The sequence below is a fragment of the Prinia subflava genome, chromosome 1 (assembly GCF_021018805.1).
Source record: "Prinia subflava isolate CZ2003 ecotype Zambia chromosome 1, Cam_Psub_1.2, whole genome shotgun sequence".
Classification (NCBI taxonomy): domain Eukaryota; kingdom Metazoa; phylum Chordata; class Aves; order Passeriformes; family Cisticolidae; genus Prinia; species Prinia subflava.
Genome location: NC_086247.1, coordinates 153,827,107 through 153,852,513, shown reverse-complemented (window position 1 = coordinate 153,852,513; position 25,407 = coordinate 153,827,107). Strand labels below are relative to the sequence as shown.

At 44.8% G+C, this 25,407-nt stretch overlaps 1 protein-coding gene across 5 annotated transcripts in view; it reads right to left on the bottom strand.

Annotated features, from left to right (window-relative positions):
- The window catches only part of SMARCD3 (SWI/SNF related, matrix associated, actin dependent regulator of chromatin, subfamily d, member 3), a 73,676-nt gene that overhangs the window by 35,778 nt on the left and 12,491 nt on the right, over positions 1-25,407 (bottom strand). For 2 of the 5 annotated variants that reach the window (XM_063418565.1, XM_063418583.1), the window contains one exon: positions 1,423-1,640. In XM_063418565.1, the coding sequence (XP_063274635.1) occupies positions 1,423-1,631 (209 nt within the window). In that variant the 5' untranslated portion in view covers positions 1,632-1,640. The other 3 variants (XM_063418557.1, XM_063418549.1, XM_063418574.1) reach the window with 3 other exon arrangements.

Genomic DNA, 25,407 nt, shown 5'->3' with positions numbered 1-25,407 from the left:
TGTGTCTGTAAAAACAGAATGAGAAATGACAGGGAGGTGGAAATAAAAAAAAGGGAAAACATTCATTACATTATCTGAAGGGAAGGCACAGCAGAAGAAATAGAGAAACTCTCTGAGTACCCAGGGAACACTGGTGTGAACTGGGCTCAAGGCAGTAGAGATCACTGCTGGGTCCTGAACTAGAAACACTGAAGTTAAGAACAGGAGAGGGGAACTTTTTTCTGTGAGTCAGGCCACCAACTTTTAGCAAATACTGTCCTTTAATGCTCCCTGGAAACTAGTTAGTGACTAAAGTTTACCTTAATTATCCACCAGGGGCAATTTTCAGGTTATATCCACCCTTGTACCTGAAGGCTGGGCATTATTTTGTGCAGTTTCCTGGAGAATCTCCTGGGAGGTGTTACAGAATGCACATTTTGGCTGGTGTTGGGCACAGCCTCCAAGATGCACATACACTGCTTGTGCTCAGCTGCTGCACTCCCACACATTCCTTCTGTGTTCAACCTTTTTCAATTGCAATGTATTAATACTCTCAAGATCAGTGTATGATCAGTGTATGACCTTTCCAGATGCATCCCAGACACAAGCATTCCCAAATCTGACTTGCTGATCCAAGGTATACAAACTGGACAGAGCGGGGCTCCTAAAGAACTGAGCTTAGAGAGTCATGTTTTACCTGCAGATGGATTCCCTGACACCACCGGAACACTGCCTGAAGCTGTGTATACATCTACAATGATTTCACAAAAGGTAGCCCACACAGGTGACTGCACCCTATGTGTGTGTGGATCATACTCAATACCCAAGACTGATGAGGTCTAATACACTGCAAAAAGAAATCAGTTAACTTAAGAGTGAATGCATTCAGGAATGTACAAGGTGGGCATATTTCAAAAAGAAAGTTCCTTATAGAAATCCCTCTAATTTTATGAAATTACTTCCAGTGCATATTTATTTACTTTATATGTAAAAACACTTGAGACAACTGCAAATTTTATGACCACTCTTCTGAGTGACCATAGTACAAGTATTCATATGACAAACCAAAGTTTTTTCCACTTGTGTAATTTACAAACTACTATGCTAGTCAGTCAGAAATCAGAGTAACTATACAGAACAGGCAACAAATAATACAGTAATTGTACTATATTAGAAGAGAAGTGTTCATTAATTCCAAAGGCTAAACATACTGGACAGATTTATGGCCTGAGAAACCTGCAAAGTGAAAGCAGAGTAACTTCAAAACCAGATATTATTAAAGGTCAGTTTGTTCAAGACCATTCACAAACAAAAGTAAAATCTGCCAATACATAGATCTTCTATTCTGTCTCATTTGATCTTAAAGGTCTTACCTACTGCTAAACAGGTATCACCTTTGCTTCCTCAAACTGCCCTCCTGTGTTTTCTTTCCAGAACACTCACCTCCTAGCTCGGTTCTGAGTGGCTTGCTGCTGCTGTTGCACCTGCTGCTGCACCTGCTGCTGCTGGACCTGCTGTGGTGCAGTGCGTTTTCTTGTTGTTTCCATCACAGTCTGGGGTATCCCAGGTCGCACAGAGGGGCTTCCGACATATGGGGGGCCTGGAGGACCCATTGGAGCCCCCTGATGGGGCATTCGAGCTCCTGATGGCATCCCAGGGCGCTTGAGAAAAAGCAAAACAGAAAGAAAAGCCGGTTTGGTTCCTGTTTCTGCAGCTGCCAAGACATTTGTACATCGTGCGACACTGGCCCCACCAGATTCCCCGTTTTGCCTGTCCTGATAAGCACTAAGCAGCAACACAACGCACACGACCTCTGTGCCTGCTGTATCTTGGATGTCATGAAGAGGTGTTCAGGGAGGCGAAATGCTGGGCTTGGGAAACACTCAGTGGTCAGTAGCACATCCAGCCCAGGTCACAGGTGGAAGTTCTACCTTCAGCCCGAAGGGAACACCCCATGACAGCGACACGCAGCCCAAACTGGTGCAGCTCACGAGCTGCTCAGAGCCGCGAGCACGCTCCCGCTGCGCGCGCTGCGCCGCCAAGCAGGCGGCTCTGATCAGCTGGCAGACAGAAACAGCACAGGCAAAACACCAGCATAAACATTTTCCATTAAGAGCCTTCTGCTTCGCCTGCACCAGAGAGCAGCGTAAGTTCATAACGCAACAGGAATCTTTTAAGAAAAAAGGTCATGTCTCCGATCAAGCCTTTAAAATAAAAAAAAAAAAAAAAAAAAACAAACACCCAAAAAACCAAAAACAAACAAACAAACAACAACAACAAAAAAAAAAAAAACAAAAAAAACCCCCCCCAAAAAACCCTGATGTAGTAGTTTGTCAGCAGCCCCTGTAGGCATTCTAATGCTTTGGCATTTATGTTGACTTCTGCACGCTCTTGAGAGTCAGTGGTTCAAATCACAAGCTTAATGCTGCACAAGACACACAGTAAAACCAATTCTGAATTCTAAAACTTTATAGTCATCAAAGAAAACCACCAGTAAAATAATTACTGCCTGTAAAATGCAATTCAAAACAGAGAGATGAGCTTAATCTCATACTGAGAATTATCAATATTTATATGTCCACATATATGCAAAAATACAGACACACACACTCTCTAGGCATTTGAACCAGGATGAAAATAAGAGCAGCCATACAACAAAAGTCCTTTGAAAGCCAAGTCCCTTTACAAAGTCTTTTAAGGAAACTAAGAGGCAATGACATCCATTATGGATAAACAATTGGTTAAAGGATAGAAATGAGGCAAAAGTAATTGGTTCTGAAAATAAAAAAAAAGGCACATGTAAAAGTCTGCTGGGACTTCTCCTTTTCAGCATATTTAAAACAACCTGGGGAAAAAAAAAGAACCAAAAAAAGCTAGGAAAAAAGCAAGGAAGTGAAAAAGTTTGTTGGTAATGCTAAGTTATTCATGCTGGAAGGATGAAGGCCAGCTTAAAGAACTTCAGAAGGACTTTATGAGACAGAAAAAACACGTAAAAGGAAGATACAAATGTAGTTCAATACATATTGAACTGAATTACAAAAGGTGAAAAAAACAATCCAAGAATCACAGAAAAGCGATGGGCCCTAAGCTGATTGCTGTCCAGCAGAACCAAGATCTTGTTTAAACAGACACTTCCAGAAAAATATCCGTTCACTGGTTACCAGAGGTCAAAAAAGTCATAAAGAAAAGAAATAAGAGTGGAAGGAACAGAAGCTATCAGTGTGCCATGGTGTGTCCACAAGTGAAGGTCTGTATGCAGCTCTAGCTCCTGCAGCTCAGTGATGGCAGAGCACAGCTGAAACAAGGACAGTGAAGGGCACAGAAATTCTTAATGTATGAAACTCCATCCATGGAAGTAAAGGTAAATATATTGTGACTTTTCATCTGGAAAGAGGTGATCCAAGGTGATCTAAAGGGGCATTTGCCAGAGCTCTGCAGAATCACGCGTGGCTTGGGGAGGACAGTCAGGTATTGACTTTTCACTGCCCCTGCTAGGATAGTGAGCCCTGGCCATCAGCAGAAGGGTCAGGCTCACAGACCACTGGAGGGGTGAGTTTGTCACACCATGGGTATCAGCCCTCTTCCAAACGGGTGCTAACAACATGGAAGACATACTTAGCTCAATAGTTGCAGACTGAGAAAGTACTTGGGAAAAATACACTACTGGACCCCAAAGTGAGATGCATGCACCCCTGAGGGTATGCAAGCCAGTCCACAGGGGGTGGGAAGAAAATATTTAGTGCACAGTCGACATATATAATTATTTTTAAAAGTTTATTTCATCCTTATCTCATAATTTCAATGCTATTATAATAAAACATAATTCTAAAAATATTTTGTATCCACATCTCCAAATTAACCACCCAAATCCACTATAGCTCCCAAAGCCCCAGCTCAGTGCCCTCCCTGATCATCACAAGTCTTAGATATTCCTCACACTTTTATCTATAAAGGAACCTGGAGAAAGGAGAGGAATGGATGAACAACAAAGAGCCAATATGGGCTGTAACTGGTACGGACAGGTAAGCAAGGCAGGAGGTAGGAGAGTCATCAGCACAGGAATCTAAGCAGGTGAATTCAGCAAGTGTCGACGTAAGAAAGCAGTGGCAGGTATGGCCATGGAGGGAGCAGCAGGCAGCACACAGATCCACCTGCACTTTTGTGCAAAGCTCCAAATGCCTTCTGCCATGGGCCTGGAGCCCCAAGAACAGCTGGAAGGGAACAGTGCTCTCTGTTCCCATGTATGCGACCCGACTCTCTGACCCAGGCAGAGTCAGCAGAAAGAAATGGCCCAGAAAATGCCTCTCTCTTGAGCCTGCGTTTAAGATCTGTCATCTGTCAAGCCACACATTGTGGCCTCCTTCCAGCAATGGGCAGACCACGGGGCCAGCTGCTGCCTGTCAGTCAGCTGGGGACAGCTGACAGTCATTCAGAAGAGCCCGGATCCTGAGCACAGCCATCTCATGGACACTGACTGGCCCACTAAAAAACTGAAGGCACACTTTGATGCTGCTCTAAAGGACAACTTGGGACTTGAAGAACAAGGTCAGCAAGCTAAATCTACTCGCAGTCTTGGTCTTGTTTTTGAATTTCCTTCAGTTTCCTTTGTTAAGCACTAAAATAGAGAAACATAGAGAAAGGACAAACATGAGAAAAGAGAGGCAGATCCAGCAAAAGCACATTCGATCTCTTCCCTTTGACCACGTCATTCCTTTGCCTCTGTTCTCATGCTCCTCCTTCCAATATCATTCACAGATAAAATATTATTCACTATGCAACTGTCTTCCTGCTGCAAGCCCACCAGACTCCCACCAGAAGTGCTTTAGCTATTTACACTTCTATAAAAGAAGAACATGCAAGCAATATCTCACCTTATCTAAGAGCTTATTTTGCTCTCAAATGCTTGTGCAAGACAAGACAGCAATGGACAATACATCAAATTTTTCACAATAGTGACATTAAAAAAAACCCTCTTCATACTAAAGAGTATTTCAATACCATTATGGCTTTTGAAAGAGATTTTGAAGGTGCATCTATCTACGGGTTAGGATCTGTCCCCAGTTGAAGGGACCACTCTCACAGCTCTGAGAAGGTGAAGCAGAGAGCAGAGCAGAGGTGAGGCACAGCAGCAACGCAAAGCCAGTACAGTGCACAAAGGCACACGACCAATCTGCACGTGTACTGGTCCCCAAGAGTTCTGCCAATTGCCTGTGTGCCTGTGCATGGCCCATCACTGCTCTGTCTACAGCAGTCAAACCTGAGCACACTTCTGTGCAGCAGAACCACCTCCCTGACACCTGAAGGCCAGAGCCCTTCACTGCTCTGCACTGACCAGTTTCCAAAGCCACGTTTGGCTAGTCTGCTGTCTTCCTTGCCTGAACTTCCTGTCACATCAGAGCTCTGCCTCTGTCCTCTTTGTCATCCTTAAGTGAGCTTCCGTCTGACAGCAGTAACAAGACATTAGAGCAATGCTTTTCTACATTCTTCTACTGCGGAGTCTTTTCTCAGGGGATGTGCATCACAGCAGTCAAAACACAGAAGTAGAAAAAAAGAGTTCTGCCTGGACATACCAGTAAGAGGAAAATAACCTGGAGAACTGACAGGTGAAAGTAAGAGAAAGTGTCCAGAAAAGTAAAGAAAAAACGCCCACAAGAGGCCTCAGAAAGAGACTGAACGGAGAGCCAAGAGTTGCTGCATTGCAGCTGAGTGCTGAGCTGCACTCACAGCCATCTACTGTCCTGACAGACTCCATCCACCTCAGCACCACACAGGAGGCTCTCATGGCTGCCTCATGGGGAACAGCCACAAGCTTCTTGTTAACAGAGACACTGACAGGTTTTGAGAATAACCACCACTATCACGGATACGAACAGCATATTTCTTAATTAAAAAGGAGTCTCCAAGAAGGATGGAGAGAGACTGCTTACAAGGCCCTGGAGTGACAGAACAAGAGAAAAGGGGTTCACACTGACAAACAGCAGGTATAGATTGGAAAAAAATTCTTTACTTATGAGGGTCATGAGGCCCAGGTTGTGGCTGCCTCATCCCTGGAAGTGTTCAAAGCCAGGCTGGATGGAGCTTGGAGCAATCTGGTCAAGCAAAAGGTGTCGTTGTCCATGGCAGAGGGGTAGGATAAGATGATTCTCTAAGGTCCCTTTCAATCCAAACCATTCTATGATTTCTATAGGGCATAAACATAAGCAAGAGGAGATATCTGATGCTATCTGGAAGTAAGAATGAGTAACTAGAAGTGCCTAGAACTCTTAAGAAATACAGACTAGATTGATACTGTGTGATGGCAACAAGTTTTTGACTGTGCACATGGTCTCCCAACAGGATGTGTTGTTTCAGAATGCACTCTTAGAAGTACAACAAATAAAACTGGTACAAGGCTTCTCTCCTCCTTAGAATAATAGATGTTACTTCATAAGTTCCATTTTTAATGTCTATGAATGTTTTAGAGACTTAGTAAGCTGAAACATCAGTATTGCAATTCTTGCTTCCTGCCATATTCACCTTCCTCCATTTCCCAAAAGCTCTCAGTCTGTAAGTCCAAGTATTCCAGGTACCACGTATTTGAATATACTGTTCACAACAATTCAGAAGTCTGTAACTTAGAAAACATCCCATTTACAGAACTGTGAATTGGAACATGAGATGAAGTTCAGTTCTATTTCATGCACGTCTGTTCACAGCTCAGAATAATCTGCCACTAAGCTCAAGCAGAGCACTTGGATGCAACAATAACAAAAAAACACCCCCAAAAATCTTTGGAATTGAAACAAACCTTACAGACCAGCTTTGAGTTCCACCAGGTTTAATAGATCTGATACTACCACTGCTGTGATCAAATGTATGGAAGGGGTTTTGTATGAATAACTACCAGAATGCCCCTCTTGAAAAGGATGGCTTTGGGAGGGAGAGGAACAACAGAGCTCTGCAGCACAATGACTAGCCTGGAGAAAAGAAGCTGGTCAAGAGCTTGTTGCCTCTTCCCTTACAATAATCAAACAACAGTTGGCAGAATCAGATACTTCCTTATGCAAGATAAACTGAAAAAACTCCTGACACAAAACACTGACTTCTAAAAGCTTAGAAAGGTTCAGGAAGACATCATTAGATTAACCTCCATAAATAAAATCCACATAGGGGCACTACACAGAGGGCAGCTTTGGGTCAGAAAGCTCCCAAGCTCCAAATCAGAGTATTTGTATGAACAATCACTAAGGTTTTGCCTTGTTCCTGTACCTCCATGCTGCCTTCCACTGCCCCCATTCTACATGGGAAACTGAACTAAATGATCCAGTCCAACTATTGTCATATTCCTCCAGTATTTCTTTTTTTTAGAAAGAAAAGAGTAATTCAAACATCTCACAGATCCATTTTATCCATACATCTACATTCATCAGCAAATCCATGTTTTCTCAACCAGCAACTCAAATTTGTTTAACAAGCCCATATTGCACAAAATTATATTGAACTCAATTAAAGCCTTGACTAGCATTAATAGGATTTTTTTTCTTCATTATGTCTGTTTGACAGCCTGAAATCTGTCCATGGCTAGAAAAGGACAAACCTTCAGTCTCTACCAGCAGCTTGCTCACATAGTTGAACACTGTACAAGGTTTTCACTCTAGCCATCCCCTGCAGCTGCCTTCCCAATCAAATTCCCTGCCATAAGGTCCCTTGATTTCTCCAGGCAGCCCTGCTCACCGCAAATACCTCCTTGTTCATCACAACAGGGAACACGCACACAGCAAACCAGTGCCTCCACTCCAGGCCCCGTTCCCTGAGGATGCCCTTGCTCAGAGAATCATGCAGGGAGCTCTGTGGCAGAAAGTGGAACAAACTGTCCAAAACAAAGAGATGATGAGGCTCTCTTCTAGCCATTCCAGTGTTAGCTGGTTTATGCTCTGACAAGACAGTATCTACACGCGTGACAAAAGAAAAATCAGTAGGATATTTTTCATTAGCAAAACTCTACTTTTTTCAAACTTGGCCATACTCTCTTCACCTCACTATTGCCAGCGATGATCTCTACAACCCTGTGACTGCCTGGGAGAAACAGTCACTTCTATTCACTTAAAACTAAAACAGGCCACCATTCAATTTTGGGAAAATATCTTTAGTTCTTTCTATTCTAATAAAACCTCCATAATTTTTATAATATACTGAAATATGAGTCCTTGAGGTCATGCAGTTCTTCCTCATCTGAAACAAGTATCACCAGTATCTCCATCATCTTTGACACATGTTTACTTCTTAACCAGTACCTCACAGCCTCCAGTGACAGAGATTTTACAACTCACATAACCAGTCTCTATACTTAGATATTATAAATAAAATCAAATATACCCCTATTCCCCTATTGATGAAGCCTTCAGAGGTCTCCCACTACTACTGCCCTCTGAGTTCCCTGTCTTTCGACTTGTTAGTCATACAGATTACCCAAACCATAAAAACATTCTTGTAAGTATATGCCATGGATTTACAACTGCTTCTGCATTATTCTCTGCCCCACTTCCCAATCAGGCTAATAGTTTACGTGATTTTTTATTAGGTAGACACCAGGCAGCTTACAGGACATCCAAGCCTTTCTCCAGAATGGTGACGTTCCGTTTACACCCACAATGTATCAGGAGATGCAAAATTCATTTATGAAATTCACTGCTTGCCCCTTTTTCCAAATCATAAATCAGATTTTTGATAAATCTGTTATAGATCCTCCATACCCATCAGACCTGTTGTTTAATCTGTTCTTACACTGACAAGTTATTTATCATATATATTGAATATTTAAATGCTGGCATGTTCTGATACTCTTCTTTCACTGTTGCAAATGCCATTTCATATAAGACAGTTTGTGTATTTACCATAAAATCCTATGACCAAATTTGAGAGGTAGATAGCCAAGCAAAAAGAGGACTGAGGATAAGCCAAGGAGTCACATCAGCAATATATAGGTTTGTATGAATTAGCAATCTTGGAGTGTAACTAATATTAAGCCGTAGAGATTAGCAGGAACTATGAAATAACACCTATTAACAGAAAATAAATATGGATAAGGACTTATATTGCCACAGAGAGCTTCCTAAGCATAGCAAAGAGGACAAAGACCAAGATCACTATGGGAAAAAGGTGATTTGAACAGAGAGCAAGTACATTGTAAATACAGCTGTGACTCTAGAGTTAAGAAAGGCACATAGACCTTTATATGGGTATCTGGTGGATAAAAGGCAAGAAGATTGGCTTTGGAAGGAAGATAAAGTGGGGACAGGAAAAGGACACAGAAGCAGATTAAAAAGGTCGGAACACGGGAGAAGAAAATGAACCTCTCAGCAGGTTCTTGTGTGCAGATGACACAGCCAAGGTCGCCAGCACAAGGCACCAAGCGAAGGTTCCTGCAATCGAGTCACAAGAGGACAGATGTCTGCACAAGAGTTTTGACAAGACCAGCACCACGGACCTTCTCAAGACTAAACAGACAGGTACCTGTTTGAGAATGAAAAGAAGAAAGAGAAAGAAACAAAGAAAAAAGCAGGGGAGGGAGACACGGGCAGGATCTATTTACGGGACCCAGCCAGCAATGAGGCCCACGTTAAGGACCAGAGGATAAGAGGAAACTGAGGACAGGAATGACCTGCAGCAAGACTAGTAACTTGTTCAACAAAATATAAGGCAACAGCTGGACACCTAGAGAAATGTCATAAAGACTGCCTGAAATGTACTACTGGACAGCAGAAAATGCATTGATAAAAAGATAATCAACATAAATGTGGTGATTAAAGCCATATTTGTCCATACAAATGCTAGAAAAAGAGAGGAACAACAACAACCACAAAAAAAGGATGTACAGGATGAAGCCTTGGGAGGAAAAAAAAATCTTCCCACAAAAACAATCTGCAAGATGCGGATGAAACTGAACAGAAGTAAAAGCATAGTAAAAATAAATAACTGAAAGAAAATTAACCTTTCTAAAACCCCAGCTGCTAACCAGAGGTGTAACAAACTATCAAGGTCTCAAGTACAGAGAGTGAAGCCTCCTACTTGAGAATTTTAACCTTTATGACATTTCACCTTTCAGGGGGATCCTTTCTGCCTCGGACAAATGAGGCAGAAGACATCATCTAAGCTGGCAGTATGGAAAAGCACAAAAGCAGGATCAGGTGCACACCAGCAAAGGGCAAAGTGACCTTAGCAAAGGAACATATGTTTCAAGAAAGATCAAGTGAGTCCAAGAGCTAACTGCCCTTAGGAAGTACTGCAGAATTATCCTTTTCATTTAAGTGTCAACAAAGCAAAAATATTTCTCACAACATTCTACCTCTGTTTGCTTCTCCCCCCTTTTTTGGGGGGAGGAGTGGAGGGGAAGAAAATAATTTTCAATAACCAAATTAAATAATGTTATCATAGATAAAACAAAACAAAAAAATCAGTCATTTGAGGAGAGACTGGTTTCTGAAATTAGAACAGAATCTGACTCCAAGAAATTCCACTAAAGTTTGCTATGCAACTTGATTTTTCAAGGAATTAATTCAGGTGTTGACACACTGGAGCAGTAATAAAACAGAGGAGCCAGCACTAGGTAAACTCAAGGTAATAGATAGCATGGCACATTCTCTTATTTGGCAGGATACAGGGCCTGGAGAGATAAAATGAAGTTATAATTTTTTTTCTCCTTTTTTAAGTAATAGAAGAGTGACTACCCCAACCCACATTTTGATCAAAATGAACCTGAGATGAGAAAAAAACTAAAGGAAAGAATAAATCAGGTGCCAAAGAAGAACTAAAGGAGACGATAATGACGGAAAGGAGGGGGTGATACAAGAGGTGTTCAGGCACCAGAAAAACAGCCAAGAAGCCCCAGCCTCAGCAACAAGAAGGAGGAACATATATACAGACATCCCAGGCCAATGCATATATTCAAATAAGACACCACTAGCAACAAAACTTCCAGAACAGAAGAGGCAGACTTTCCTGGCATCCAAATAAGTAATGGAAATGAGTTCTGCTTTTTCTCATTCCAGTATAAATTAAAAACTTCCCAGGCTTAAGAGCCCTGCATGCTGCTTTCACACGAAAGCCACCTAGATGTGGAATAGCAAATTCACATAATTATTTTTGTCGCTCTTCTTGATACTAAAGGAAGAGCACTGGTGTGCAAATGGCAAGGGAAACTTTAGAAAAGACAAAATCATCCCATCAGTCCCCTCCCAGCTTGCTTCTGGTTCTGCTCAGATACCGCCATCACAATCCAGACCACCTTGACAAACCCGCATGTCCACAACAAAACCACCGCTACCCCCCGCACTCCCAAACAGCTCCGATCTTGCACAGCCTGCTCCTGTACTGGCACCACATCACCTCTTCACAGCTCTCACCAACACAGAGCGCCACCTCACAGTCCTTGGCCCTCCCAGTCCCACCACATCCAGGATCTACCGGACACACGGAAGCTCCTACACCTCTGGAGTAAGCCGGAATCACGGAGACAACTCAACAGTCTGCCATGAGCCCCACAGGTTTCTGTGATCTTTGTACAAGAGCCCCCACCTGATGTCTTCAAAGAGGTGTCACAGGAGGTGCCAGGATCCTCAAGAAAGAAGCACTCAGGAGTATCAGTATCCAAACAATATTGCATTCCTTGGGGCTCTTTAACAGCCTTATTTCTGTTCAACATGTATAAATGCTAGAAATCCAAATGTTACAAATGGTGACTGCTCTTAGACGTTAGAGTCATTTAAAGAACGTTTCCAGTGGCAGCAAAACAGGGTGAGCACTTCCCCTTAAATGGAGATCGAAGACCTGATTCTTAAACAAAAGGTGGAACATTTTTAAAGACCTGAAGGATTGCTTTAATTAAGCATGGCACCCTGAAATTCTCTCGTGGGTGAGTTTCCATAGACTGTTACAGATCTGCAGAGCTAATCTCTTCAAGCCCCTGAAAGTCACCTGTTAAGTAGCCAGAGGATACATACAAGCCAAGACTGGAGACAAGAACCAGAGGCAGCACCCAAGGCTTCATCAGGCTCTCATCAGAATTGTTTTCCAAAACATAAGTTTGATTACAGAACAAAGTGTCCTACAAGCCCATTTGGGTTAGATCCAGTGCAGATTCTGCACCATGATCAGGCTGAAAAGCATGCTATTCACCATTCATGGAGAATCACAGCAAAAAGCACAGCACACATCCCCCCAGACACAAGCCTGTATTATCAATGAGTCAGTACATAGGCTGGGGGCTCCACAGACCCCAGTGTTCCCCTGCTGAGGCAGCTACCAGCGCCCTGAGAGCACACTGCAGGAGCCGATCCAGCCCAGCACAGAACCTCCAGTTTCCACTCATCCCTCTATTCAGAGCCAGCCAGCTCACTAACTTTCCCGACTCACCACCCCATGGACCAGAAACTCAAAAAGTTTGCTTTTCGTAGCTTTGCGAGCCCCTCCTGTAACTTCATCTGTAGCCATCAGGGTCTGCTCAGCCTCTCTCACTCTCTCTCTTCCTCTTTCTTTCCCTTTTCTGCCTTTTTCTCCAACTCTCCCCTCTGAGTCCTGCTGGGCTCTCACACTTCTAATAGCGCGGAGTGGGGAGGGGGCCCCTTCAGGGCCTTCCTGACGGCCCACTCACGCTCAGCCTCAGCTGCTGCATTCCTCCACTGATAAGCCAGAAATAGTTTGTGCTGCCGGGCTCTGTCTGTTTACTCTGCAGGGACAGAAAATCCAGCTTTTTAAACCTCTCTGTCCAAACAGCAGAGATAAGCAGGAGGCAAATTGAAAAACACGTCTCCGTTTTCCGTGGTAGTGCTGCAGCCTCTCCTCCTCTGCATCAGGGATGGGAAATTCTGGGGCAAGGGGAAGGGGGAGGGGGCAACTTCAGCAGTGACACAGAGCTCAGAGAGCTCACCTCGCAGAGACGTTTTCCCATTAGAAAATGCAGCAGGCGAGCAGTGATTTTCCCTTGCTCCCACTGCTCCTCCCGCACTGCATTTCCAGGCCCTTTCCCCAGGGACCTGGCAGGCAGCACACAGAAACATTCGCTGGCAGCATTTCCAGCATGAGAGACGAGAGCTAACCCCTCTGGACAAGAGAGAAGCAGCGGGAGGCCGGAGCTGGGAACAGGGAGGGACAACATGTGGAAGCGAGGGGAAAGACAGTGTGTGTGTGAGATCAGCGGAGGAAGGGGGTGGGGGGCAGCATGGCTGCACATCTCCCACGGCTGTTTCCAACCCTCCGCTCCCACTGCCTCTCCCCAGTGACCACTCTCGGGATGCTCTGGTACCACTGTGGTGGATCCTCCAGAGACCCCAGGTGACTGACAGACGCAGACAAATTAGTAACACCACAGCTGCTGTAAGACATCAGCAGCGCGCTGCTTGTCACACAAAGCCCTGCACCGCAGCGTGTGACATCCCAGGACACGAAGCCCAAGGGGGAAGGCAGCAGAGAGCAGTGCCCACCCCCAGCACGGCCGCCATTCCACGAGCAGAGCGCGGCTCCTCCATGATGGCCGAGCCCGCAGTGCCGGCCCGGGGCGCCCGCGGCTCGCAGGGGCCCGCGTTCCCCGCTCTCCCTCAACGCAGCAATAGGCGAGATGTTGCCAGGTTACGAGGGGTTTATTCTATTCCTCTGCTTGAAATTCTTGTCTAGGGGCTGTGAATTTTCTGGCAAGACTGCAAATATAACAGAATCAGATCAGAAATTAATAAAAAATATTCTGCCTTCATCCAGTAATAAAAACAAGCAGAGAAAAGACACTGCATTGACTAGCAGCGAAGGGCAAGCCATGAAGGTCACATGGCCTTCTGAACATAGGAGTAAGACAGTGACCTCCACTGATTTTTAGGGCCACCCTCATCTAAGTGCTGGTGTGTGGTAACAGCCCCAGGAACCACAGAAACATAGGGAGGGCGAGCATGGTTATCAGTACCTCCTCTCAGCCCCTCAGAATGAATATGCCAAGCAAATCAATGTAGCCTTGCCTTGTTCTGTGCTGGAAAAATTCCTCATGTTCTAGCTGAACCAAAGGCACAATCTGGAACCAACTGCTCTGTGTCTGGTGGATGTGGTAGTGTCAGGTTAACTTAATCTGGAGGGGTTTTTCCAACCTAAACGACTTTAAATTGTACATGCCAGCGTGACTGACAAGACAGTATCCAGCTGGTATCTGCCATGTTTTTTAGACCCCAGACTCACACAGAAATGTTGGCTCCCATCATGTGAGGCTCTCCCTGCTCCCAGCAGACACCGTGCATTTTCCTCACAGTCTGCACTAGCTGTTTGTGCCGCACCGACCGGCGGTCCCAGCAATCCCGGCCGTGGGGGTCACCGGCCCCGGCCCGTGCAGCTGTTCCCCCCTCGCGGGGAGCCGTGTGGGCCCTCACGGCTTGAAACGGCACCAAGGACGGGCCGCAGCGGCTCGCCCAGCATCCGTCGTGACGGGCCCGGAGCGGGAAGGGGCGGCGGCGGCTCCGGGCTGCGGCGCGGCGCGCGGTCCCCCCTCACGTCCCCCCGCGCTCCGTCGCCAGCACCATCGGCACCGAATGGCAACGGCGCGCCCGGCACGGGCAGGGCGTGCGCCTGCCACGGTCCCGGCCCGGCCGCGGGCGGGCGGGGACGAGCCCGGGCCAATCCGCCTGCCCGGGGCCAGGCCAGGCCGGGCCGGGCCGGGCCGGGCGAGCAGAACCGCGGCGGGCGCAGCGCGGCCCCGCGGGCCGGGGCGCGGCGCGCGCATGCTCGGCGCGGCCCCGTGAAGGTCAGCGCGGGCCGGCGGGGACGCGCGGGCGGGCGCGCGTTAACCCGTCCCGCGCCGCGGCCGGCGCCGCCCGCGGACGGGGCGGGGCGGAGCGGCCCCGGGGCCGGCGGGGGAGAGCCCCGGGGCGGGAGCGGCCTGCCCGCGGGCCGGCGGGGGCTCCTGGCACGGCCCTTTGTCCCGCCGCCGGAGCATGCGCTCGGCTGCGCACTTCAGGGTTTTCTTATTTTTCCCCTTAGGTGCAGATACGGCATGGAGCTGCAGTTGCCCCGACATCGATAGCCACCCATTTCCTTCTGCAGCAGGAGGACGTTTGCTTTGAAGTGTTACTAATTTAAGCTGAAAATCATACAATATATATTGTAATCTACCTGGATGTTCTTAACAGACATCCAAAACCAGATTTCCTTGAATATCAAATTCCAAGGCCAGCCACTTGAAAATTAAGGAATGGCAGTCTCGCTACAGCCGTCGACTGGGTAAACGTAAAAAAAACAAAAAAAAGTTTAAAAATCCTGTAATAAAAACTCAGCTTTTACTTAGCATGATGGTTGTTCTCCGAGCACTTTAGAAAATCAGTACATGCAGATGTTTTGCAAATGGAAAATATGGTACAAATGGATGGAAATGACTTGCCCAATATCACCGAGCTGAGAATGAAACCCATTTCCTGTGATTCTTCAACCCTTCACAATAGTGTCCAGGAAAACAACTGTGCAAGGCATTGGCACAAAAGGGTGAAGGTTACCATGCAAGAACGTCAGTTCCCATATTAAGAGGAACAGCATATAATTTTATTTTAAATTGTTTGGTTTTCTGTTTTCCCAACTTTCATTTTTTGTTTTTTCACAAAAGTGTAGGAAGTAGTTGTCAGTGTTCTTTTAAAAAGTGACTGATTCAACCCAAGTCATCCCCGACTTCTGCAAGTATCGTGGCAGCTCCCAGCCATCTCTGGCCTGGAAGTTCTCTATGCCATGGGGCTCTCTGCAAGGCTTGTGTTCCTCCACTGGTTCTTGAAGGCTGAGCATGCACGGGGGCCTCAGTCATACTCACTTCCAGCTCTCTTCATGTCAAATTTCCAGACCGTTTCATTTCAGAGAGAGTCTGACCTTCCCTGGTACTGCCTGGGGCACCGGGAGCCTGCCTGGTCTCTGTGTGTGTGGTTTGGTTTAACTTCTGTGCTGTTATTCAGCCTTTTCAGGCTGTTAAACTAAGATGGTCCAATTAGAAAAGAGATGAGCCAAGCTGTTGTTTTAGGGAGACAAGTTTGCTGCTACTTGCAATTTTTTGATGTGTAGGTAATTATAGAAGTACATGGAGGTACTGATTGCCTTAAGCAGGTGTGGTTTCCCTCATCCAGGTTTCACTAAAGTCAGCTCTTTTCACTGAAACTTAAACTATTCACAACAGTTTTGGAATTGATGCAATGTGGCATAGAAGACATGCTGGAACCAGAAAATATTCCAGGACCGAAGCTCTGCTTAACCTAAATAAATGTCCACTTGTTCCTGAGTTCAGAATTATTCAATTGTCTCATTAACAATATGGACAATGTATTTAGAGAACATGTTTATTCAATTTTCTAGCAATATACGGTTTGGAGATATTACAAATTTGCTACAAGAAATGATCAAAATTAAAATCCTGAGGACCTGGAGATATGCCCTGTTTTTTTCAAACCACAATTCAATCAAAAATAGTGCAAGGTTCCACATGAGGATATAAATCCAACAACTATCTAAACAAAAGATGGGGAACAATTGGCTGAAGAAAGTTTTTTTCAGAAAAAATATCTGGGGATATGATAGATCATAAGCGGAATGTGAGTTAACAGTACTACACTGTCACAAAATAAAGAGATAAACCCCCAGAAGATAAGGAACTGCAGGAATGCTGCCCCACTGCTCTCATCCCCTTGGTGGCAGCATAGGCACTGACAATAGTACTCTAGATTCTTCTTTTCTCCTCATTTCGGCTCTCCTCCTTCTGCCCATCCCCTGAGCTCTCCACCTCAGGGGATGGGCAGAAGCTGTTCCAGCTCAACATTTCCTTAAGGCTGCAAAATTAAATTTTGCCAAAATTGCTGAGGAGCTCTTCCAAAGCAATTCTGTCGTGGTATGAATTATCAGTGTCTCACGCAGTCAGGGGCACTGTGCATCAGAGGAAATGTGGGAAAAACAAGGAAGCCAGGATGGTTAAGAAAAGGACAGTAAGTGTAACAAGAACTGTAAGGCCCAAACCAGATAAAGAGAAAACAAGTTGTCAGGTATCCAAAAGGCTGCTGCAAATACAGGGAAGAGCTGCTCCCCATACACAGAGTACAGGAAAGAATGGATTGAATTTCTCCCAGGAAGATTTGTGTTAGATATTAAAGAGAAGCACAGCAAAGACAGTAGAGATGATCTCGGATACTTGGTCTGGCAAGGATGGGAATCCCATTTGCCAAAGGTCTTTCAAGAACAGGTTAGACAAGCATCCTCCAGAGTGGTGTAAGTATTGTAGATTCTGACTTGGAGCAGGACAAAGGACCAGCTGATTTTCAGAGGTTCCTTTTGCCTTATTTCCCTGTAGAAGTTGCATGAAATTTTGTAACACAAAGGTTCCTCTCTCTGTTAGGCCTTTCCAGTAATTGTTTCTAAAATGTATCTGGGAGGGAGGGAGAGAGGGAGGGAGGGAGGAAGGAAGGGAGGGAGGAAGGAAGGGAGGAAGGGAGGAAGGGAGGAAGGGAGGAAGGGAGGAAGGGAGGAAGGGAGGAAGGGAGGAAGGGAGGAAGGGAGGAAGGGAGGAAGGGAGGAAGGGAGGAAGGAAGGAAGGAAGGAAGGAAGGAAGGAAGGAAGGAAGGAAGGAAGGAAGGAAGGAAGGAAGGAAGGAAGGAAGGAAGGAAGGAAGGAAGGAAGGAAGGAAGGAAGGAAGGAAGGAAGGAAGGAAGGAAGGAAGGAAGGAAGGAAGGAAGGAAGGAAGGAAGGAAGGATGAAGGCAAAGTGTTTGTCTCTGAAGGTTCCAAACATTATTGTGCAGAGGTAGAGAGAGAAACTTATTTCTTGATTATTTTAAAAGTAATCAAAGGCAACAGCAGAGATGCTAAAAGACTGAGAAATATATAAAATATATATGTAATATTATAGGATACAAAATAATGAGTCATCAGAATTATCATGTCATCAACCATACTAATATTTTAGCTAATTCTGCACAATTCTGTCTGACCTTGTGGTAAGCTGTCCAGTTCTGGCATGTCTGTACCTCTCCTTTTCCATCATCACCATCCCTCTTTACACCGAGTGTGCAGCAACAGCTGTGCACAGCTTCAAACATGTGAGCAAAGAACCAGAGCACTGCAAGCAGCAGCCACAATCCTCATCCCCTAGCCAAGGGCCAGAGCAGAGCTGCAAAGTGTGAAGGGTCAAGAGCAAGACTTTGGTCCTGGAAAGAGAACAGCTGGGAATACAGATTTGAATTTTTCAAAAGTAAAGGAAATAGAGGAATTCTTGGTGGGTAATCCTGATGGAGCAGAGAAAAAGACCTATCAGCAACTATCCTCAAACCAACTGCCCCCTAGTCCAAAAAGTGTATCTTCATGGTATTTGGTGGTTAGAATGATGGCTTTGGGTAAGAGCATCTTCAAGGTTCGCCTGCTGTCAGTCACTTGACAGAACAGAGCTGGGGGAACCACGGCGTCAGCAACTGGGAACCACTGGCTTTTCCCAATGAGGGTCGTGAGGTCCTGGCACAGGTTGCCCAGAGAAGCTGTGGCTGCCTCATCCCTAAAAGTGTTCCAGGCCAAGGTGGTCAGGACTTGGAGCAAACCGGTCAACTGGTTGGACTGGAAAGTCCCTTCCTACTCAAACCATTCTACAATTCCCTGATTCTATGTATAATCAACAGCAACCATGTCACATATAATCCTTTCAGATGTAAGTTTATTGCACAGCACTTTAAGTCTTGGTATTCCTATAGGACAGCCGCTAAAAATCTGAGTTCTGGGGTTTTGTATATGTGGCTATTTTCATTTACTCTTACCAACACTGTCCTTAATGGTCCTTTCTGTCCAATGTTTATGCTTTGAAGTATTTCTACATACCTGTCACATCCACATTCACTCCTCCTTTTGTCAGACTGAACAAGTGAAACTGTTATTTGCATTCTTAAAACTCTGTGCCCATTTATCATCATTCCATCTTTTCCTGCCAGTTGCAGTTAACCTGGCCAGAATAAGGGCAGACAGAACTGTACCTCCCGTGTCCAGGCCACAGGCTCGTGTGCCATTTAGGCTTTTCTCACCAGCAGAAATCTATCAAGCCTCGCTGGGCTCACAGCTGCCTCCCACAACATCCTGACAGTGACAGCTCCACATTCTCTTGAATGTGAACTGATGTACTGAGCTGTTTCTCCTTCTTCAGCACTGTCATTAGATCACTTCTGGCATACAGTGACAAGGCCCCAAGTGCACTGTACTGTCACCAGATACCAGCTGGTTTCTGTTCGTGTAGTTCACAGCCAAGCAGTTCTTCCCATATAACCTGTTCTCTTCTGCTTCAACAATACCTATTTTGTATCATCTGCAAATTTAATTATTACTTGGCCTATTTTTGTGCCATGGGCATTAGTGAAAATATTAAATTACACCAATCCCAAGACAAATCCTGAAGTAACTGCAATGTCTTTTGTGTCTTCTTTACTAAGCTCCTTACCTACTCTATAGTCTGCTATTACCTGTCTTCTGAGTCCCAGCCACATTTTCAGATCACACTGTATCAAAGGCTTCACTCAAGTTTAGACAAGAAAGACACTGATTCCTCTGTGTAGAAAATGACTTATCTGAGAAAGAGTATATTAGTAAACTTAGGCTGCTTTTTCATACCATGCATATCCTTCTCATGCTCAGTTATTTTCTCTTTAAAAATCATTCTTGAGCCTTGCATGGACTTAGGATGAAGCTAGTTCATCTGCCTAGAGTATTCTTGCCCTTCTGTATTGTCAGAAAACCTACAGGATTTCCTGTTTGTTTGTCAGGAAAAACAAATTTGAGGTCCATTTTGATTAATACTAGCAATGCTAAGAATTATGTCCTATTCTCATTGAAAATAATTTGAACAGTATCTATAGTTGAAGTAAATCAATAGTAAGTAAATATGGACTGAAGGATGTATTCATATGCAAAGCTGCCTAAGAATTGAGCGCTGGGAGGCTGGAGAAAGTACAGAACCAAAGAAGGAAAACAGAGCAGTCTTGGCATGGATTGTCTCATAAATCCAGCTCCCACTTCAGCTGAACTGGAAGGACAATTAAAAGGGGAATACAAACACATCAGACTTAGAACATGATGGAACTGAGAGCAAATAAGAGTGGTGATCATAAAAAAACTTGCCAGACAAGGCCAAATATCTTTTCAAATTATTTTATTTGGCAGAATACTTACAACAATTACAGATTACTCCAAAAAGTCAAAGTTAATCTCAAACAGTACATCATTGCAGCAAATAATGGCTTTGGAAAAAAAACAGTGGGAGCCAGGAGGAAATAGCAAATGTGACTTTGAGGCAATGTAGTAAAACATTATCGTATGCCTGGACCTCTTAATAGGAACATAATTTGTATGTAATTTGTATGTAACATTACTGAAAAGTTATAAACAAGTAATAAAAACAAGTGGAAGAAGAGTGACTACTATGGACTCCAAGGTGTAATTCTATTACACACAGACTTTTTTACCTCTTTCAAAGATCTTAAAGAGAGAAGCAAAATATATGTAGATTAAGTCCTCACACAAGAAGATTTTGAAAAAGTTTCACAGCCAATCAGGAGAGAGGATAAAAAACTCAACTCGGCTTAAAATGTTAGGCAGGAGATTGAAGCTGGAAAAAATCAAGCAGGAAGATAAATCCTGAGGTGAAGAACTGTGCTGTGTCTGTGCAGCAGACAGGTAGGATGGTTTGCTAATCCTTTCAGCACCAATTCACCCAGTACACAAATACATGTATGAAATCACAGGACCCTGAGCACAGCAGCTCGTGGCACAGGGACACGATCACAGCACTTGGGCTCCAGCTGGACAATGGGCTTTTGACTAATGCTCATCTGAGCAACTGAATATTGCAGAGGTGGAAACTGTCTAGCTACAGCACAACACAGTGGTCTGTGTGCTGCTCTCCCTCACAGGCACAGCAGGCTGGCAGCCCCCAGCTCAGAGCCACAGCTCTCCTTTAGCACTGGAGGCACACAGCAACGCACCGCGGTGATCCCAGGAAAAAGCAACAAGGCACACGGGTGGTGGCACAAGTTACTGGTTAAATCATCTTCAAAACGTGCAGAAGAAACACAGGCAGAAGAAAAGTGAGTTGAATCATTATGGCATTCAGTGCTTTTCAAAACAGAGTTTACTGTGGAGAGGGCCGTGTTTGTGCATGGCCATGAACTGTCACAGAGAGAAGAGCTAAGTGTTGTACTTTGTGTCACATTCTCTGCCACATGCCACAATCCTTCCCATTCTTGGGACTCAGTAGTTTCTGGTGCCTGAGAGTATGAGGAGGGACAGCTAAGAACAATGTAGTCTCTGACCTTGACAGTTTACAGATGAAGTTAACAGATGGAAATAGAAGGAGCACAGTGGAATAGAGAACACCAGTCATCCCAACAGGCGTGCCAGCTGTCTGGCTACCCTTGTTTGGAACAGCCACCAAATTCCTACCCTGTGCACCCCATCCTTGGCACCTGTTTTCTGGTCAATTTATACCCAGCCTGCAACTTGAAACCATAGAAATAACACACTTGGGGGGGATTTCAACTACCTTATTGTCTCTTGGGAAATAACTATGCTTCCTTCTTCAAAGAGATTGCCTAGCCTTCTGACATATATATATCAGAATATACAGCCAAGCAGGTACATATATGTATGATACAGCAAAAATATGATGCCAAATAACAATACATACATTTCTGCTAAGGTTATAGAGAGAAAAGCTTTCTAAATTGTTATTGTAAGTCTAAGATACCATGAAAGTTAAAACAGTATTTCTTTATATCCTTTTGTTAAGTTCTTGGATATTAATCTCCAGTAGGATATTTACCTAATCTAAATAAGTATAAAACAAACTTTAAAAATTGGTAAAAACTTTTATGTAGTGGAAAGTTGATTGTTAATATTCCAATAATAAGAAATACAGGGAGCTAAGCTAAGAAATATTCCAACATTAAAAAAAAAAGCTTGTTGTATTTCTGTTCTTCAGAAAAGGTTCTTTTGTCTATCACATAACTTACTCCTTTTTTGCTGCATTTGATCTTTAGCAACTTTTCCCCTTGGCTGATTTTGTTTTGACAGTTACTCTTCTTTTTTAATTTCTGTTTCTCCACCTCCTTCTATTCAAGTCAATCTTTCCTCTCCCTAGTTCAAGCTCCTGCTGTTGCACATCACAAAATCACAATTCTGTCTCTTCTAAACTTGGCAAATACTTTTTTTTCACTCAGATTAAATCCCCTTGGAATGCCACAGGCAAAAATTTGCTCTGAAACTGTCTATATGCAGTATAGATAGTGCATATAGATAAGGGCCAAATTATGCAACCCTCTGCATCCCATCAGCCTTATGCATTTGCTGATTTTACCCTGCCCTGCATCCACTTTGCCATGCAACCCCAGGATGCCTTGTCTCTTCCACAGTGCTGCAAGGAGTCAACAATCACAGTTCCTCATAAGAAATTATTTAATCAAAAATCAGTTGCAGACCTACATCCCTCTCCTGTTATGGCCTTATTTTAAGGCTTATGATCTTTCCTTACACTTCAACTCCATTTGTCTATCAAAAGACCAGTGAGCCCTCTTGCCTGCCTACAGAAATAACAGGTCTCTGACATTTCAAACCAGGCAAAGGCCTGAAGAACACCCTCAGAAAATTACTGTTCTGTCTGGCAGCTGGTGAAGAATGGACCACATATACCTCCAACAGTTACTATTTCAGTTCCTGATCTTGTTGCAGTCTCCCTGCAGCAAAGCATCTGAAAGAGCAGGAACATGTGAAATGCTTTTTCTGCCATTTGCCTGTGGCTGGAGGACAGAAGGCTGCCCTCAGTCACTGTCTTCAGACTGACGAAGCTGTGACATATTCTCCTGATTCCTCCAGTAACAGTGCTGTATCTGCTCCCAGACTGACAGCCCACCTCTCCCTCCTCCAGAAAGCTGCCAAACATCCACGCTGTTAGTGGTGCTCTCTCTGGTCCCTTTCCACCCTGAAAATGCACTGAATTCCAAGGTAACTGAAGCTCACAGGACGGGAGTGCTGTGATGGCTGGAGACAGACTCTTTAGGAAGGGCAGGCTGGGAGGTGAGGAGGAGGAGCTGCCCTTCAGCCAGGAGTGTGGCTGGAGCACACAGAGCTCCATCTTGGGATGGGCAGAGAATGAGCTGAGAGCTCACAGACCAGAGCTGGGATCAGTTATCAGGCAGACCAACACCGTGGTAGGAGTCTGCTGCAGACCACCAGCTGAGGAAAATGTAGTGAGAGCACAGACTGCAGGAAAAGTCCCCATGTCCACAGTCTCTGCTCTTCATGCAAGACTTCAACCACTCCAGTATCTGCTGAGGGGATAACAGCAGGGCACAAGCAATCCAAGGGGCTTCTGGGTCACACTGAAGATAAACTCCTAACACAGGCAACTGAGGAACAGACAAAGAAAGGTGCTCTGCTGGATACGGAAGAACTGGTCAGGAATGTGAAGATCAGAGCAGCCTTGGCTAGACCATGAGATGATATTTCAGGAGCAAGAGAGGATGGACCAGGCTAGAAAACAGGATCACAGCCCTAGAGTTCAAAAGAGAAGTCTTTGTCCTCTTCAGGGATCTTCTAGGAAGAATTCTGAGTTACAGGTTTGGAAAGAAGAGACTTCCAGGAGATCTGGTTGATTTTCAAAGATCACCTCCTCCAAATTCAAGACTGGTTCTCTTCTCTTCAGATTTCATGGATTCTTCAGGCCCAAAGCTCTTAATGACTTTATATTAACATGCAGTTACGTCTGCTTTTAGGACTTTGCTGTGTCAGGATGGTGGCAGAGCCACAGGCCACCCTGCTGCAGAGGGCAGGAGAACAGGGAGCTCTCCAGGGCCTCCCAGCCCAGGAGAAAGGCAGGAGTAGCCATGGAAATGGGGATGCAATGACTGGTTGCTCTCCAACCCAAGGGGAGTGACTGTTTTGGAGCAGCTTTTCTCTGACAGTGTTACTGAGACATTCCTGGGAACACTCAGGCTCCACTTTCATAGATGCATAGAATATCCTGAGTTGGGAGGGACCCACAAGGATCATCCAAGTCCAACTCACAGCCCTGCACAGGACAACCCCAAGAATCCCACCATGTGCCTGAGAGCCTTATCCAAATGTTTCTTGAGCTCTGTCAGGCTTAGCACTGAGAAACAACCACCCTGCCCTTAAACTTTCCCACCTCCACCCTTTCCTCAGAGGCTCCATTTCTGCCTTCATTTCTGCTGTCCCAGCAATCCCAGTAAGATCCTCTTGCTTGTGATGGGTAAAGCTGAATTCATGCCCATAGCAACCCCTTCCAGGCACTTCCAAACCCTTCAACCCCATCCCTCTGGGGCAAGTCTTTGCAAGCAGGCAGGAGCTGGCACAGAAGGCTTGGAGCAGCAATTCTGGGATTCTGTCTCAGGAGAAGACCAGGAACTGGTGCTACTCACCACGTACTGGAAAAGGTCTTAATTTTGGCAGGAAATCCCACAGGCAGGAGATGAATCATAAGCAGCAGCAAGCCTGCATGCATGAATAAGGAGCTCCTGACTGACCTGAAGCATTACAAGAGGCAGAAGCAGGGACAGGTGACCCAGAAGGAATACAGAGACAATGTCCAAGCATGCAGGGATGCCCACCTGGAGTTGACTCTTGTGAGGAACATGAAGGGCAGACAGAAAGGTTTTTACAAATATCTCAGCAGTAAAAGACAGACGTGAGAATTATGTGGGCTTACTGGGGAGGGATTTGCTGAGAATGAACACAGAAAAAGTTGAAGTATTGAATGCCTTTGCATCTTTCTTTATTGGCAAGATTGGCTGTCATGAATTCCAGGCTCCTAAGTTCAGTAAGGATACCTGGAGCAAGGAAGACTGACCATCAGTGAGGGAAGACAAGATTAGGGAATGTTTAAACCTGATGGACATACGCAACAGGTGAACAGGTTTTTACTTAGAAAAAGTTGCCCAAAGAGCAAGTTCACTCCATCACTGCAGATATCAGAAGTTCACTGAACTTGGTACTCAGCAAATTGCTCAAGCTGACCCAGCTCTGAGATGGGAGGTTGGAACACATGATCTCAAGAGGTCCTTTTTAACTTCACCCATTCTGTGGTTTTATGATTCTGCTCAGGAAAGACTTAAGCATGACAAGTAATTCAATCAACTTGCCCAATCAACATGCAGTGAATTTGTATGAGGAACCACAGCCTGAAGACTGAGCAGAAACAAGGCAAGGACAAAACACCTGGAGTGCCTTTACCTACAAACAAGTCCAGCAGCAGCAATTGAAAGTGTTTTTTGCCTTAAAGGGCATGTATTAGGGGGCAAAACAATAATAATGATAATGAAGGTAAGTAATGCATTTCTCTTTTGCTATCTTTTAATGCAGGACTAAGAAGAAGCTACTGGAATGAAAAGCAGGTTGTTGATGAAAAAAATTAAAACAA